Below are 16866 nucleotides of genomic sequence, written 5' to 3' on the forward strand. Positions count from 1 at the left end.
TGTCTAGACAGTAGCATTACAGTATGACAGTAGTATTATGTAGTATTAACTAGATAGCCCCAAAAGCATTTCCACAGCTAACTACAAAATCAGACTTGTAGCATTAGCCTATTGCAAAACTTTGCTTTTGCACAGACAATTTTTTGAGATATGTTTTTCTGTTCTATTAACTTGTGAGCATGGCAGCCCAGAAAGACAAAGAGCTCTACAGCTGGTTTACAGGAATTTGTCAAACAGTAGCATCTGGGCATTCGCCAAATTCATCTTGGCTACAGGGACTACATGAAAGAAAGTTTGCAAAACCACTGTTTTTATGTAATTCACAAAACAAAAAGGATCATCATTTCACTTCTCATAACTTTTCTTATCAGGAAAGGAGGTATCGAAACACCTGTGTATGTAACAGCCTAGACTGCAGATGACATTTGACAGTCTAAAGGTGTTAAACTAAAATGTTCTTTCTTGATTCCAAAATTATCGGTCCTGAATATCTCTTGTATTCCTTCCAAGTTTCTGTTATTTTTTTTGAAGACAGTATCTATAAATATTATATTGCTGTGACTGTTTCAGCTCCAAGTCAGGATTTGGTTCTTACGTGTCAGTCTTTTTCTTTTCATCTTCTAGTGCACGCAGCGTGTGCTGCAATCTGTCAGTGAGGATCTCAAGCTCTTGAGTCAGTTTATATTCCTCTCTGAACTGTTCTCCCAGAAGAACCAGATCACGGGTAGCATCATGCAGTGGAATATCACTCAGATATAAACCTCTTCTGGTTAAATCATCCAAGTTCATGACACTGCAATGTGGAGAAATACATAATGTGGATACAATTAAACTCAGTAAACATCAGAAGCTGCTGAGTAACAGTAGAAAGATTATGCTTCTGAGTTTGTGATGAGCTGTACAACATACCTGTTCTACAAAATACCTTATTTGTGTTCATTCATGTTAACACACAGTTCTTGACTTCTGCATTTAAATACAGAATTCTCATTGATGAGTTCCATAAACATATCTATTGTACATATTTCAGTACATAGATTACATTAAGGTAGCCCCTTCCTTGTCTTCGTCTGCTCCCTTTTATACAGGAGATTAACGTATCCTGTGTAATCTGATGTGTTAGCTCAACATGCTCTAAACTAAAGAAGCCTTCCATGCAATCCCCCATTCCAGTCACTTCTTTATAATCATCACTGTTACACTGCATTCAAACTACTGCAAAAATATGTGAATCCAAATAGGAAAACAAATCATGCTGGAATCTTAGCACTCTCAGCTTGCCAAAAAATCATGGCATCATGAGGAATTCTTATTTGTACAAGTGGGGCCAGAGCATCCCAATATTGAATTCTTTAATAATCAGTCAAGTTCTGATGTTTAAATGCAGTGTAAACACTTCAAAATCCATGAAATCAATACTTGAACCAACTAATCTCTGTCATACTACTCATAAGTGTTTTTAAAATTAGTAATTGTAAAATGAAAATCAGTATTATAGAACTCTTAAGGTTTCAAGTACCTTGGTGAACAAAGAAAGAGAATGCTGTCTGCCTCAGGCAAGTAGATCATTTGCCCTTTCAGACGTAAGCAGCTAATTTCTGTGCCAGTCAATTCATCTTCACACTCCAGCTTTTCCACATCCAACAGCCCCTCCTGGTGACGGAAAATCAGAATTATAGAAGGGCAATGGTATGTGTGTTACACACCAGGCCATGTATGTAAGTGACTTCACTATGAAGACAGTCAGGAAGTTTGGAATAGGGTTACAAACAACATTATATTCCAAACGATTTGTCAACTGAAAACCATACAGTACTCGTATATTAATACTGTGATTTGCTACTTCGAAGATGTAACACATGGCATCTTTATGCTCGTATTCATAATTTCTTGTTTTCTTGTGTCAGTACAAATGTATTGCTTATTTGATGAAGTTCTATCAGTGCCTGCGAGCATCTCTAAGAATCTTGTTGGTTTCTTTCAGGTACAGTTTTCTTGTCAGAGCAGGTTGTACTCTACGTGCTGCATACGTTCCTATCACCCACCTCCTCTCCTGCCCTCTCTAGAGAAAAGGACATGGAAGTGTGTATGAACATACAGGCCCCCAAGCAAAAATACGTTTCATATTTATCTTCCACGTTGTTACGAAGCAAAAGTAATGTAACTGCCTTTCTATATCAACTATAGTACAAGGCCATATAATGGGTTAGCTCCTGGTAAAGAAAGAATCGGATTGAAGCATACGTACCTCTATATTCCTATAAAGCATTCTACTTAACAGCTACACATGAATTCACACCCATGCCTTTTTCTCAGCTCAAGACTCAAAAGGGACTGACTGTACTACTGTGCAAAGAATTTTCTCTGAAGCATTCTGAGATTCCAGCACTTCTCAGTATCTCTCCAAAGCATACTTAAAGAAAAGCCAGATGAATATTCTCTAGTTACCTTGGTCCTCAGTACAAAGACTGTATTGATATGTGAGAGGATCCCATGGAAGCTAATATCAATGTGAGGTCGGACTAAAGAAAAAACTGACAACAAACTGCAGTTTCCTGGCTGGAGCTAGAACAAAACAAACAAAACCAGACAAAAACAAAACCAAAGTCAAACAAACAAACAAAAAAAAAAAGAGGAGGAAAGTAAAATAAGATAGTTACTTTTTATAATAAAAATATACATGGACTAATTATATTCAGCTTTCTTGGATGACAATACTGAATGGGAGAGAACACATAATTTATGCATTTCTCTATTAAAACACAAGGTTTTTAAATTAAGGAATTTTACATCAGAAGAATATTGACTTCAAAGTGCAATTCTAGTTTGCAAGATGACTTTGTAAAATTGTGTTAGACTATTATATTCCTTATCTGTCAAACTGTTCCTATGTGCCGACTTTACAGTAAATAAAGCTTTCCAGTGTTTTCTACTTAGTGACATCCTTCCCTTTCCATAAGCTATGTTCTCTGAGGCATCGATTCTGATAAGGATTCTCAGTAGGCTTAATGGTTATAGCTGTTCAGTGAATGCCTTTGGGAAAAATCTTGCAGAACTACTTGAAAAGCTCTTCTATTAATTCATTCTGTAAAATTTAGACAACTCACCAAAAACAAGCTTCAGGAAAAAAACAACTAGCATAAAATTGCATATTAAAAGTACTTTGGTGATTCAGAAACAACATGGTATGTGCAACATCAGCCTACATAAGTGTAAAGATCATTTGATGCTTTAATCATCTTACTGTTTGTTTCTCTCATCTGACTTATTTTACTGTTGCTACTTTTTTAGAAACTCGGCTTTTTTAGGCAAGAACTGAGCTATCCTAAACATATACAGAATACCTAATATTAAATGAACCTCTGAGTACTCTTTCAATGTAAGTAACAGCTGGATTCAATTCATGACACACGCACACATATATGAGACAAACATAATTTGTCTTATCTTAGTGGATACACAAGACAAGGAACTATAATAAAGCTTCTGTTCTGCTCCTCAGTTGTGCATCTAACAGCCTAAATATTAGAAAGTATTACTGCCAAGTAATAGACTATGTATCTGCTGTTACACTATACAGTAACATGGGGCCATTTCCTCAACCCTAGGCCAAACTTCACTGACTATCTCACATCTGCTTTGATTAGTTATCTACCACACTTACAGCAAACGTATCTTGGGAGTGATGAGAAAGAATCAGGTATCAAGCTAACACCTGAACTGTGGGGCTAATCAGGTTTTCTTTGCTCGAGCTTATTTTCTTACTGCACATGATCATAAAGAACAGAGATGTTGTAAAATTAGGGCTATTTTCACAGTTCTTTTTCAAACGAGGAGCACAATGTAGTAGGTACTATATAATTACACAGAAGTGATATTTAGACAGAGAATTCTAAATCTAATTTATTTATCTCTAAAATAAACCTGTGAAGCATATAGCATTAGCAATCTCCACAATTATTCATGCATAAGAATCATCTAACCTGTGGAAGGACTCTGTATATAGCATTGCCACACTGTGTGACCACCAGATCTCTGTCAAATATTATGTGGAAAGGAAAGGCCTTGCAGAAAGTATAGGGACTGATGCGAGACTCTTGGGTACCATTTTCTTCAAATCTGTCAAGGTCTTCATAGTAGTCCTCTTCTTTAGACTCTTTCTCTTCAATTAAAAACTGAATGTGGTCACATTCCTCATTTCTCTGTTGAATAACCTAGAAAAAGGAAGGAAAAATGAAAACCCAAAAACTTATTAATAACTGGAATGTTACTGTGAAGACAGGAATACATTTAGAGCAGAAAGATCAATTCAAGAGTGGTATTTAAATGTTGAGAAACCATTACATTCTAATAGTTATTTCTGATTTCAGAAAGTATTTATAATTACACCTTTGCTTAGCCACGGTTGCTCTTTACATGAACATATTGAAGATCACTCAAACAGAACTTACAAAGCCCAAATGAAATGTGCATCCTGAAATCAGGGGTCAAGGCTCAGGTTATGCTTGTTTTCACCAGTACCTGCCAGAAAACAGAACCCTCCTCTTCCCTTGTATGAACATACAGCAAGTTTTAAGTTACACATACCAACTGAAACCTTATTTTGCTGAAAGCTGTTTGCGAGGTCTCTAACACAAGAGCAAACGTGCTGACGTGAGGATGGGCATGTCACAGTCAGCCAGAAGAAAGCCGAACGGAGCAGATGTTTGAACATACAATCCTTACACAATTCAAGCAAAGATCCCCACAAGATCAGGACCAACAGATAAAACTAAAAGCAATGACAATCTTCTCCAAGCTGCATTCCAGATTACAGGAAATCGCAGCAAACCCAGTCATCTACATCAGTCAAGTGTCTTAAATCTAACATTTCACACTTTAGCAATTTTACTCAAAGTTAGTAGAAAAATTAAAAGGGATTATTTAGTTTGCAGTGAAAGTCATGTATTGCAGTATAATTGAAGATAATAACTAACAGAATAACATAATTTACCTTGAGAGGCCAAATTCACCTGTTCTCAAGCCTATCAGATTTATGGCTGGAGCGGAACAATTCTATTTGCACAGTATTGTTAAGCAGCAACTTTCGGGAACACGTTGAACCTGACTCTACTTTCATGTAGAGTCTGATCCTAAAGCCACTGAAGCAAAAAAAGACTTAAAATATCTGAAGCAACCTGGTTCTGCCCTTTACACATAGTCTACCTACAGAGATTTACAGTTACACTATGAAAGCAGAACAGATATGCACAAACACTGCACTTGATCCCTTAACAAGTTTACCTTATTAAATATTTCTCCTCCACAACTGTCAGCCAGAGTAGCTCATTGGCTGGGGAGTGCTTATTTCTTTCTTTGTTTCTACACAAATGGAGGAGTATAAAACAACAGAACAATATTTTATCACTAAATGATACTTAATTTAAGAAGGTAGTGTTCCTTGATCTCCTATTTCACTATTCATTTAAAGAAAAGAGGGGCTTTTCTTGACAACAGTTCAAAGCAGGAGATTGATTTAGGTGCTCTTTACCATGTGCTGCAGTAGTCTTCTCTTTCTATTGCACGCCTAAGTAACTTAAAGATCAGCTTACTAAATTTACCAGTTAATGTAGGTACCTAGAGCTGGATGTATGAACAACTTCAAATATTAATAATGATAAAACCTGATTTCCTCAAGCAACTGTGTGGGTAATCCATATGGCAGTGTGTGGCAAAAAAGACTGGGAAACTACGAAGCAGTAAATCTCAGAAAGAAGATGCGATGATCCCTTGAAGATAACAAGTTAGGCAGGTTTGTCTAGGAAAATGGAACGCAGTAGACAGAGACCTAGTTTTCCTCTGAATTTGGGGTTTAAAGGTTCTCTAAGTCTTCCTCTCTTTTAAATCATTATTCCTGAAATGGAGAGACACTGTGGCCATGCTGAGGACCGACAGAATGCAATTACAGTCTTAGTTCTTACTTTCTATCACTCATATGCATTCCCACCAGTTTCCTTCTATTATTGCTATTATTCTGCCCAAGGCTAGGTAAGATTATACACAGTAACTTCTTTTCAAATTGTGTAAAATTATCACTAGGATATCTATGCTTCCAGAGCATTTCCAGTCCATTGAATCTTATACTTCAGGGTTGTTTTTGCCATGACTGAAAAAAAAAATCTGTACTTTGAATGAAAAGCTTCTTGACTTGGCAAAGCAGTCCTGAAATTAATTTTTAAAGATACAATATTTTTCAAGGAAATATTTACATTAACAGCACAACACCTTCCAGGATATTATTATCACTTAATAATCAACTTAGTCACTACATACTAATATTCTGTTACTTATCTGTACCTGTACTTAAAGGTTTTTTCCTGCTGCCATGCAGTACCTAATGGATTTTTCGTAACTTTCCGTGGTTTTTTTCATTTATTAGAAATTCATGATGCATCAATAAACAAACTGAAGTGTTTGTTTAAAAAAAAAAAAAGTGAACTGCTACATGCTTCAAGATGTCTGAGATTGAGACATGACCCACCACAGATCTTACAAGCCTTTGCAGTGATGAAGTCAGCCATCACACACAATGTGCTATTTTCCTAACCTTTAGAGATCAGAATTATGTCAGCAACAGTGCTAAGCTACAAATTCCCCAGGCATCTTCAAGTTCATTTGCAACACTGCTTTTGACCAGACTGCAGGGCATCTAGAAATGCTTGCTCTACCAGTGCATAGTATTTGTGCAGCAAGTGAACAATGGGCTAAAGACAAGGAAATGTGTCAGATCTACAAGAAAACCGTACCTCCCACTGCACGCTCCTGCTAAGTTTCATATGCTGTGAACATGGCTGGTTTGCTTCATTTGATTCTGGTCATCCAGACACAAACCCTTGTTAACAGAAGCCCTCTCCAGGCTAAGAAAGCTAACCGATTAATCTGTAAATAGTTTCCTATCTGACATAATTTCATGATGTCCTTTTTGCTCAGATCATTTATGCACTATCTAATCTTCCTATCTCATTATTTCATTCACCTTGTCAGCAAATTTAAAATGAGCAATTCTGACCGACGTAACATGTTAAATTCTATCCCTTCTCCCTTGTACCTACAGATCCAAGCTAATTGGCGTGATACTTACCTGTCATAAGGACTTGCCCAAAATACTTTCTAGGATAGAACTTATCTATTGTTTCATTTTTCAAGCAAAGTTTGCAAACCACAAAATTTCAGTATCACTGAAATGCCATGTTAAATGCCTGACAAATGAAAGTTCTTGTAGCAGAAGCAACAAAGCCAGGAATCAAGGCTAATTCTTCCTCCCCTTGCAGTCTTAGCTGATTAAGTGACATCATCAGTTCATGACGTCAAAAATGTCAATCATGATAGTAACTGCAGTTAAAAACTGAAGGGAAACATCACTGTCCTGGTTTCAAAAAGAATATGTACATCTAACTGTTAGCACGCTTACTCTTTCAGAAGATCTATCCTCAGAGTTTGTCCTGTCTTAGACAAGTGAAAAGTCACCCCAATGTTTAAGGGAAGAGTAATTCAGTTACCTTAAGGTGACTTTGTGGTTTATGATACAGCATGTATAATGAAGACTCAGTACCTGTTAAATGTATCTGTGACGCTCGATTTCATAGATGTGAGCACATCCCTAACACACACTCATATCTCAGCATAGTGGAGAGACAGAATGTCATTGGACAGAGACCTTTTCTCACTTCAGCTGTTTCACAGTGATCCTGAGGCAAGCAGTTCACTGTGGAAACACTACTACTCCTAGCTTTGCACACCCAAAGTTAAAATTGCAGGTATGTCTCTACCTGGCAGCTGGTTTCAAGGAGGAGACTCTCACTACATCAAACTTCTGAGTCTGAAGCTAGTGAAATTTCCTGCTGCCCTTGTGTCAGAGGCTGATCGTTCTCCACGAGTGATGTATCTTCTTACACAGCTAGAACTTTGATGTATGGATCAGGACAGCTTGTCCACAAGTACCTAAGAAGATTTTAGGTCAGTTCTTCATTCTGGCCTTGTTTTTTCATTCTGCCATTATTAATGAGAGAGTCAGAAATTACCATCTTGTCAGAGATTTCCCTGGCCTTTTCTCATTTGGTATTGTAAATGACCTTTCCTGTCTAAAAGAAAGATTTTGAGAGTCTGCTCTCAGATAATAACAGAACTTCAGAAGTTGTTTTCCCAAAATATTTTTGGGTGTCGTAGGATTCTACATTCTTTGTTGACCTATACCATTTGTAGCCTTGAGGGAATCTCTGTCCTGACTTTACCTTCACAGGTCACCCTCATCTATATACAAACAATCTCTTGACAAGTGAAGCAAGAGAAGGCATAGCCAGAGGGCTGCTAACAGAGATCTCACACCAAAGCTGGTTATCAGCACCATGACAATTTTTAGTTGTCATACTGAGAACACCAGATCTGCAATATTCTTAGTGTGTCCTCAAAGTTGGCAACAATTCTTTGGACAATACTGGCTGCAAAAATAATGAATAATGTAATCTGAGCTCTACTTAGGTAAAAATGGATTACCATAACAGGGAAAGGCAAATTGGATTTGAACTAATTAATCAATTAATGCCAACTTAGACTTTCCTGAACTATTCAATTGGAATTGTAAAAACCAGTTAAAACAAAAAATTGGTTTCCTTTCAATGCTACTACAGAGTTTAACAGAGAAAAACTGAGATGCCTTTTTTTTTTTTTTCACTTGCCTTCAGCACACACGTGCTCTAGGTGTTAAAAGAAAAGCTGCATTTCTTGAAGGACACCATTGTAGAAAGCCCTACTGTATTTCAGAAGAACATGTGTGTGTATATATGTATATGTACATGCATTTAAAATAGTTCTGTGTGAAACTGCAGAAACATGATAAAACAAGACTTTTTTTTCTTCACCCAAACAATCTGTGAGAAAACAAGGCCAATGTGCTTTTCTCAATATTTGTTTTTCCTTGTGTGATTATAAGATTTCTTAGGCTTTCTCTGCAGGTTGAGGAGGTGATATTTCTCCTCTAATCAGCATGGGAGAGGCCACACCTGGAGTGCTGAGTACAGTTCTGGGCTCCTCAGCACAAGAGAGATATGGAGCTACTGGAGAGAGTCCAGTAAAGGGCCACCCAGATGATTAAGGCACTGGAGCATCTCTCTTAAGAGGAAAGGCTGTGATAGCTGGCCTGTTCAGCCTGGAGAAAAGGCTCAGGATGATCTTATCCAGGTGTGAAAATATCTTAAGGGAAGGTGCACAGAGGATGAAGCCAGGCTCTTTTCAATTGTATTCAGTGACAAGAGGAAATGAAACTGAAACACAAGATTTTCTGTCTGACCATCAAAGGAAGCACTTTTACACTGTGAGGGAGACCATGCACTGGCACCAATAGTTCAAAGAGTTTGTAGTCTTCATGCCTAGAGATAGCTGAAAGCTGTCTGAACATGCTCTAAAGCAACTGGCTCTAGGTGTCCCTGCCTGAGCAACAGGGATGGGACAAAATGACCTCCAGAGGTCCCTTCCAACCTTTGCCATTCTGTGAATCTGTGTAACAAAATCTAACCACTAAGGGCTGGGCACTGATGCTCATATTTCTTTCTTAAGCAAAATTCTAGCTAAAATCCAAATAAAAAAATTCACAGAAGCAGCATTGATTGGTCCTCAAAATCTGAAGGGGTGAAAAGCAACTCCATTGTTTCTCTGTGTGCTATGTCAAACAATGCATTAGTAACAGCCTGAAACACCAAAGCATTAATTTACTTAATTATGAGGCACGGGACAGAGATGAAACAAGTCAGTTAATGTTTTGCTCCTGTTTTCATTTTCTTGAACAGTGTAAAACTAGTCAGGTACCACAATGGCAGACTTACCCTGCTGTCAAACCCTCATTCTGTACCATTAATGATTAATAGTTGACCAATGGAGTAAGAGAGGGAGGCTTTCACTGTCTGTGCGGATAAGCTGCAAAGGTAGGTAAAAGTAACTAAAAAAAAACCAACCTGTTATTTTGAACTCCCCTATTTTTTGCATCCAGTTCATTTCCTCAGTCTAGTTTACGTTATATCTTATCAACAGCTGAAGAGACACAGCTGAAGAAGCTGTTGTGGGACAAGGTTGAGCAGTAAGAAAAGGTGGAACGTGTAAACTGCCTGCAGTAACAGAGGAAAAGCTTGTCAAGCAACAGCTTCAGCACTCCAGCAGCCAACTTTCCAATATGATCCTCCTTGCCTGTCTCAACACTTTGAATAAACAGAGACCGAAGGAGAGAATTGTTTTGATTTTGTTGCATCCTTCTGTATCCAATTACTAACACCTGCTGTGGAAGTTTGAACTATAAATTCTCCAAAGTAGACTTAACACAAGGACATCAAGCACATTACCATCATGGTATAGAACTAGCCACTCACTACAAACCCAAGCTGCCTTGTAACAAGAAATGTAAATAGCAAATACCCCAATTTATCAGTGCAAATACCCCAATTTATCAGTACAAATACCTTTTTCCTTGGATTCTTTGTAAATCTCTTACCTGACCAAGATGATGTTTTTGTGATTACACTCATGAAACTGGAATGTATTTTCTGATGAAGTATACAATGAAACTGCCCTAGAAATTCAATATGACTAGGGAATACTTAAAAAAAAATAAACGCTTGATTTACCTGCTTAAATTCTTTTCTACTTGATGAAAAGCGTTTTATATTAGTTGCAATATTTCTAACTAAATGTACCAACTAACTAACTAGCTAACTAAAATGTATTATCTGCTGATTTTCCCCAGATATATATGCACTTTGAATCAAGCTCTGATTTCATACCATTACATATGCAAGGCCTAATCAGTTAAATCTTTCTGTTTCTCTGTATGGGCACTAAGCAGAACCTTCTTTCCCATTTCACAAGTGACACATGACATTATATAAACCTTGGGACTGAGGAACAATTTTGCACTTCTGGGGCTGTAGGTGTATATCCAGCCATACTCCCACAGAGCAGTGGTATGAGACCCGCAAACATATCTTGATTCTGGGAAGGACCTGGCATGCAGAATGGGATGAAAAATGCTGCTCACCAGCCTGGCGGATCAATGCATATCAACCTCACATTTTGCACATAGATGAAGAATCTAGGACACAGAGACAAAATGTCCGTGTTCTCACAGAACATTAAGAAATACATGCCAAATACAAAATAAAGTGGAAAAAAACACCGAAATAACCAGTATCTAATTTCTGTACATGTCATCTCCTTCTTCAAATACAGGGATTTTGTTCTGAACTGTTCCCAGCTAGGTCTGTTTGCAAATTAGTGCTTGCTTTTTCAACATGTGGCTTGCCTGTCCTTAAAGCAATGCAAATGATGACGGCTCTTTCTGAGTCAGTACTGATGACACTGGTTCACAGACCACAGCAACAACAAAAGCATTGATTGCCATCACTTCACTTTTGATTTTCTTGGTCTTGTCCTAATGACATAAACTTCCAGTGTGTACATCCTTTTAGACATTACCTTCATATCTATTTCTGTACCGTGGATCTGTTGAGCTACTGTTTTGATGATTCCAATGACAATATCCTGGAGCCCTTCTCTTTCTGAATAGTAATGTAGAATGAGTCCCTTCCCCTTCTCCGCATCAGTGCATCTAAAGGAAGGGGCTCGCATACCCGGGTAAATAGTAGCAAGGTGGTCATGCAAAGCATCCAGATTCTGGAAGAAGAAATTAAAAACATGATTACAAGGTATTCACTTATTACTTCTGAAGAAAGTACATAATCTGTCCAACCTGAACTTCATCTTACTGACCACACTCCCTGTGCGTTTGCTTTATTATTTACAGAACTGTCATCAGCAGGCTTTTCAGGTAGTTCGCAATGTTCTTTCCGTCTGCCTGGCAATATTTGGACAATGAATGGTATCAAAATTAGCACTATTAAAAGTTACTCCAGGTAGTAAGAATTATGTTGCATTTTGAAAGGCTCTGATGATCAAGGATCTTGGGTGTGTTTCTCAATCCTTTACCTCATCCACTTTCATCCCTTCCAATTCTAGTTCCTGTAATCTCCTTTTCAGGTGTGAGTTTAATTGTGTCTGAATAACCATCAATCTTTTTCCTTATTCACAATGAAACAGGCTAGTTCTGACATTGTGACAGTGTACAGGGCCTGCTAAAGTTTCAAATTTTAAAGTAAAGATCTAAATGCTTGAAATGCCAACATCAACTACATATTTTCTTCGAAAATAACTGAAAAAATCCACAGAATACACAGAACATGTCACAGCAAAGGTTATTCAAGAAAGAGAACAGGTCTTCTATTTTTCCAGCTGCTGTCATGGACATTTTATGAATCTAATTTTAAATCTTGACCAGACAAACTACTATCTGGAGAGGTATACCTTATAAGGAGATTAAAGAGAACAATGAGATCAAAATCAGACTTAGAACATAACACTAGCTCCAACTTTCACTGTGAAGCAACTATCAAGGCTCCAGGTTGCTATTCATTGCATACTTAACACATAAAGAGCAACCTAGTTTGTTGGAGTGTTGCAACCCACAATTAGTTACCTATGTTGTAAAACTTATACAGATCCTTTAAATCTTAAACCCAGAACATTATTGCATATTTCAAATGTTGTTCTCTCACTTTCCTAAGTAACTGCTACCAAGCTTTCCATATTGCTTTCTGACAGCACAAGTGAGATGAAAATATTTCCAATGTGGTGTCTGGGCCATTCTCCACCTTTCATCAGCATCTGCCAATCATCAGATTTATGGAAGCGTACTGAACTTCATCTTATGTGAGCTGTGAAGTGCTCAAACAGCTGCCTCTTCTCCTGGGAAGCCTCCAGAAGAACTGAGACTCTTAGAACTTAATTCCATAGGATGCACACTCAGCCTGGAACTTTCTCCTTCAACCTTTTAGGATTTTTTGTTGCTACATCAACACCTCCAAATTAAAACTTGGAAGAGGAAACAACTGGGGAGTCAATTCATTCCAGCTATTAGTGAACATTCAGTTAGAAAAAGTATAATGCTTGAAGACAAATTCTGTAGGATCTTTGCAGGGTTCAAGATAATGAAGTTGGAAGACACTACTTTGAGAAGTGTGGATGATAAAAGAGCAAGCGAACTGATTAGCTCCTAGGGACTACCCCAAAACCTCCTTAACTGGGTGCAGAACTGTTCTTTCCAAACACATGGGGTATACTGACCATTTGGAAAAAATATCTCTTAAGGAGATACATAAGAAAAGACAATAATCCAATTACACAGTCATCAACACTTGAAGAATTGCAGAAGGAGTTTGTTGTGGTAAATGTCCAATGTCAAGGACAGAATTTTCATAAGATGTTTTTCTAATTAGTAACACTTAAGTCTGGCACAAGTGCTGCTAACAAACAGCAGTAGCCCCATTCTGCAACACTACTTTGCCACGCTACTACCCCAGTACTGCTGATTTTGTCCAAGGAATGTCACGAGTAAGATTATGTGATATGCCCTTCAGCCTTTACAATCATCCAAAGTGGGCAATTTGCCCAGGATGTACCGCAGCTGCTTTCCAGCCCCCAGTGTGTCTTTCTCTGCAGGCATACTGACTTTGAGGTGAGCAAAGAGCTTACCATATTCAGAACCTTGCTCCAACACTCTCAGATCCTGTCATTTAACACTGTCATTGATACCCCCACTCCTACTTTTATTGTTCTTGGTCCATTCTAAATCAATACTGCAGCTTCTATAAGAATAAATGAGTCACCTGCTGGGGGCCAGAGATGTGGCCAGGTACAGATAATAAATATTAGGTTAAGCTCAGTCTCTGAATTCTTGGTGCCAAGATTTCTCAGATGTATGCCAGAGCTTATGCTGAGACCAAAGACACTAACTAATTCTAGAGCTCTGGACAACTATGATCAACTCCACGGTGAAACATAAAGGAATCTCCAAGCAAGAACAAGCAGTGATAACAAATCAGGCAGATCCTGGCCTGTCTGAAAGCAAAGGAGCTGTAACTGGCATCTGAAATACCAAGATATGCAATTGTGTGGTACAGAGCATCTGGAAACTTTTCTAAAAATGGAGTTAGTCCCCTGAAATTTACTGCACTGCAATTATGAACAACTGAGTAGCCAGGTAAATGACTCCATAAACCAGAGAATTAACCACTGCTCTGGTGTTTGATTTTCATTCAGTAGAAAGCTACAGAACAGAACGTAAAAACACGGTTTGGGTTTCTAGGGAGGTACCTCTTCACACCGCTTCTCTTTGGCACAGTATCTTTCACTATTATTTGCAATTTTCCCTTGTCTGTGTTATTCATAGGAAGTATAAATATTAGATTTAGTTGTGCTATCTTCCTTTTTCATGAGCCTTGTGTTTCATCTACGAATAAACTAAATTATCTCTGAGATGTCAAGGGAAACAGAACATAAATATCAGGTTTATTTTCACATGCTTTGAAAAGGTGCAGCCCTTAATGATTTCATGCATCCTGAACTCAGTCTAGATTTTGAGAAGCACCTTTTGGAACCGTATTATGTATTTTAAGAATCTGACAAAAGTTCAGCACATTAAACCCAATCTCCACCTGTTTTTGTAAGAAGTATATACTTTCCTGACCTAATCTGACTGCTGGAAGACACAAAAATAATAAATTACAGATAATGTTGACTTTCCATCATAATAAAAAGCTAAAAAGTACATTTCTGACACAGCTACTAATACACTAGTTCTTCTCAAATTTACAGAAGTATATATAAGCCAATGTCATCTGTTCACACTGAAATTCAAACAAAGCAGCTTAAAATACTGTCGTGAGAAGATAAATGTAAGCTGTTCATGCTTTTATAGATGTTTGGTGTACACTACAAACATGTCCAGTCTTTTCACCATCACACATGTTAAGGAACGGAAAAATAAGTATATGGGAAAAGGCATAAAGGAAAGAAATAGGGAAAGACTGGCCCATCCATGTGTACATCTTTTTCTTCCTCCTCCCCTATTCTTGCTCAACTATAACTGCAACTTCAGTACATGAGTCAACTTTAAAATTTACATTTATCTGAAGGCTTGCTTTGAGGACAGCTTGTGCTTGAAGCTATGAAATATAAAGGATGTCACATCCCATAGACAGACAACAGTATACAGATCACAGATGGTGTGCAAATGTTGGAGCGCACACATACCCTGTCTGTCTGCCCAGCAATTACAGCCCATGGGATTTGTACAAGAACTATGGGTTGACTAAATCTAGGATGCTCTGGAATAATTCAGATTTTGGGGAAGGTAGCAAGACATAAAAGTAAATATTCTAGTAATTCAGCAAACTGCACTCTGTTCTTTTCACTTATATTGCTGGAGAGATTTTAAGGGAACAAAAGACAAGAAGCTGCTAAATTCCAACGAATGTCAGTAGAAATTTGTCACTCAGCTTTTGGGTAATCTCCCATGAAATCTTAACAGTTCAGTGCTTTAAAACTCATTAAAGTATACAGTTCTTTCTAAAAGTGATATATTTCACAAATCTTAAATCTGAAGTGTTATTTAGAAGTCAGCAATTTTCAGGTGACCAAAAAGGGAAGACCATTTTTTTCTACACCTACAATCACACTTTAGAGAAGTCGCTACATTTATTTCATGCTATTCAAATACCATTTTCATTTTGGTTTGTTTTACAGCCCAGTATCTGCTGTTCTGCAGTTAAGAAAGTAGAAAAACTAACTTAAACACTGGTACTCTATCCCACCCTTAGTTCATGGATGAAGGCTAATGTCTTAGAGATAAGCTGTTTGAGTCGTAGCTCTGTATGTAATGCACAATTAGAATTAACCAGTATCTAGAATTAGTCAAAGAGAACTTGCAAGAAGAAATACCCTGTGAGTCTGAAGAGGACATTTTCTGTCAGCACAAACAAGTTAAGTCTTTTCATTTAACACACACACACACACACATACACACACACACAGACAATTTGAAGTGTTTTTTAAAGTGTTTTCACATCTCTTGCACTTCATACTTTTGTTACATATGAAAAATTCTCTCCAAAACTTTTCTTTGGAATTTCAAATGAAATTTCAGATTTCTGCAATCCCAGCTTACCTGCCAGTTCTTTTCTATGAAATTGAGAAGTCAAAGATGCTATAGGAAAATTATTACTCAATCAGGTAACTGAATAATATACTAACTGAGAGGGAAAGAGAACAATGACAAAACTGCTGAGCAGTGAAAAGCAATGTGGAATACAGCTTTTAGACACCTCTCCACAAATAACTGGGAAATCTCCATATAATCATACAGAACAACCCATATTTCCAAATCCCAGCCTAATCAACAGATTAGACCTTACCTCTAGTATCTGAAATAATTTGGCACAAAACTCTTACCTGCAAAAACTCTCTGACATTTGAGCCCAAGACACGCAGAATTGTATCATAACCGGACTCTTGACAAAACACAAAAAACATCTTCCCAAACATCTGAAGAATCTCCCCAGCATTCAGATCTAGTTAAAACAGCAAAACATTACTCAGTCCTAATGCTGCATTTCACATACTGCTTACTGCTTTACTCTCATATTCATAAATGAGAAAGACAGTACCTAAACTCTACCCAGATTTAGTGGGACAAGAATAAGAGAAAAACAAGATTCAGGGTCCACGTGGTAAATGATGAGTATTCAATACAGGAATTTCATTAGGATTTACCAGCCACCATCATGACTTCACTGTAACGTGGATTTCACGCATGTACAGCATTTTAGATTTTGATACAGATAAAAAAAATCACTGCTTCAAAATAAAGGAACTCAGTTGATAGTAGTTGTTGCCTCAAGGGAGTTACTTCTGGTTTATACTAGCATGAAACTGAATCAGCTACACCAATTC

General features: G+C 37.6%; 1 protein-coding gene across 1 annotated transcript in view; it reads right to left on the reverse strand.

Moving 5' to 3' along the window:
• Positions 1 to 16866, reverse strand: part of GUCY1B1 (guanylate cyclase 1 soluble subunit beta 1) — a 39786-nt gene that overhangs the window by 7138 nt on the left and 15782 nt on the right. The window contains exons 3-8 of the mRNA XM_054382813.1: positions 16366 to 16484; positions 11497 to 11694; positions 3984 to 4214; positions 2449 to 2565; positions 1520 to 1653; positions 596 to 793 (exon numbers count right to left, since the gene is read on the reverse strand). Coding sequence (XP_054238788.1) covers positions 596 to 793; positions 1520 to 1653; positions 2449 to 2565; positions 3984 to 4214; positions 11497 to 11694; positions 16366 to 16458 — 971 coding nt within the window. The 5' untranslated portion in view covers positions 16459 to 16484. The remainder of the gene's footprint in view (positions 1 to 595; positions 794 to 1519; positions 1654 to 2448; positions 2566 to 3983; positions 4215 to 11496; positions 11695 to 16365; positions 16485 to 16866) is intronic.

Source organism: Indicator indicator, chromosome 8, assembly GCF_027791375.1.
Source record: "Indicator indicator isolate 239-I01 chromosome 8, UM_Iind_1.1, whole genome shotgun sequence".
In the NCBI taxonomy this organism is placed as follows: domain Eukaryota; kingdom Metazoa; phylum Chordata; class Aves; order Piciformes; family Indicatoridae; genus Indicator; species Indicator indicator.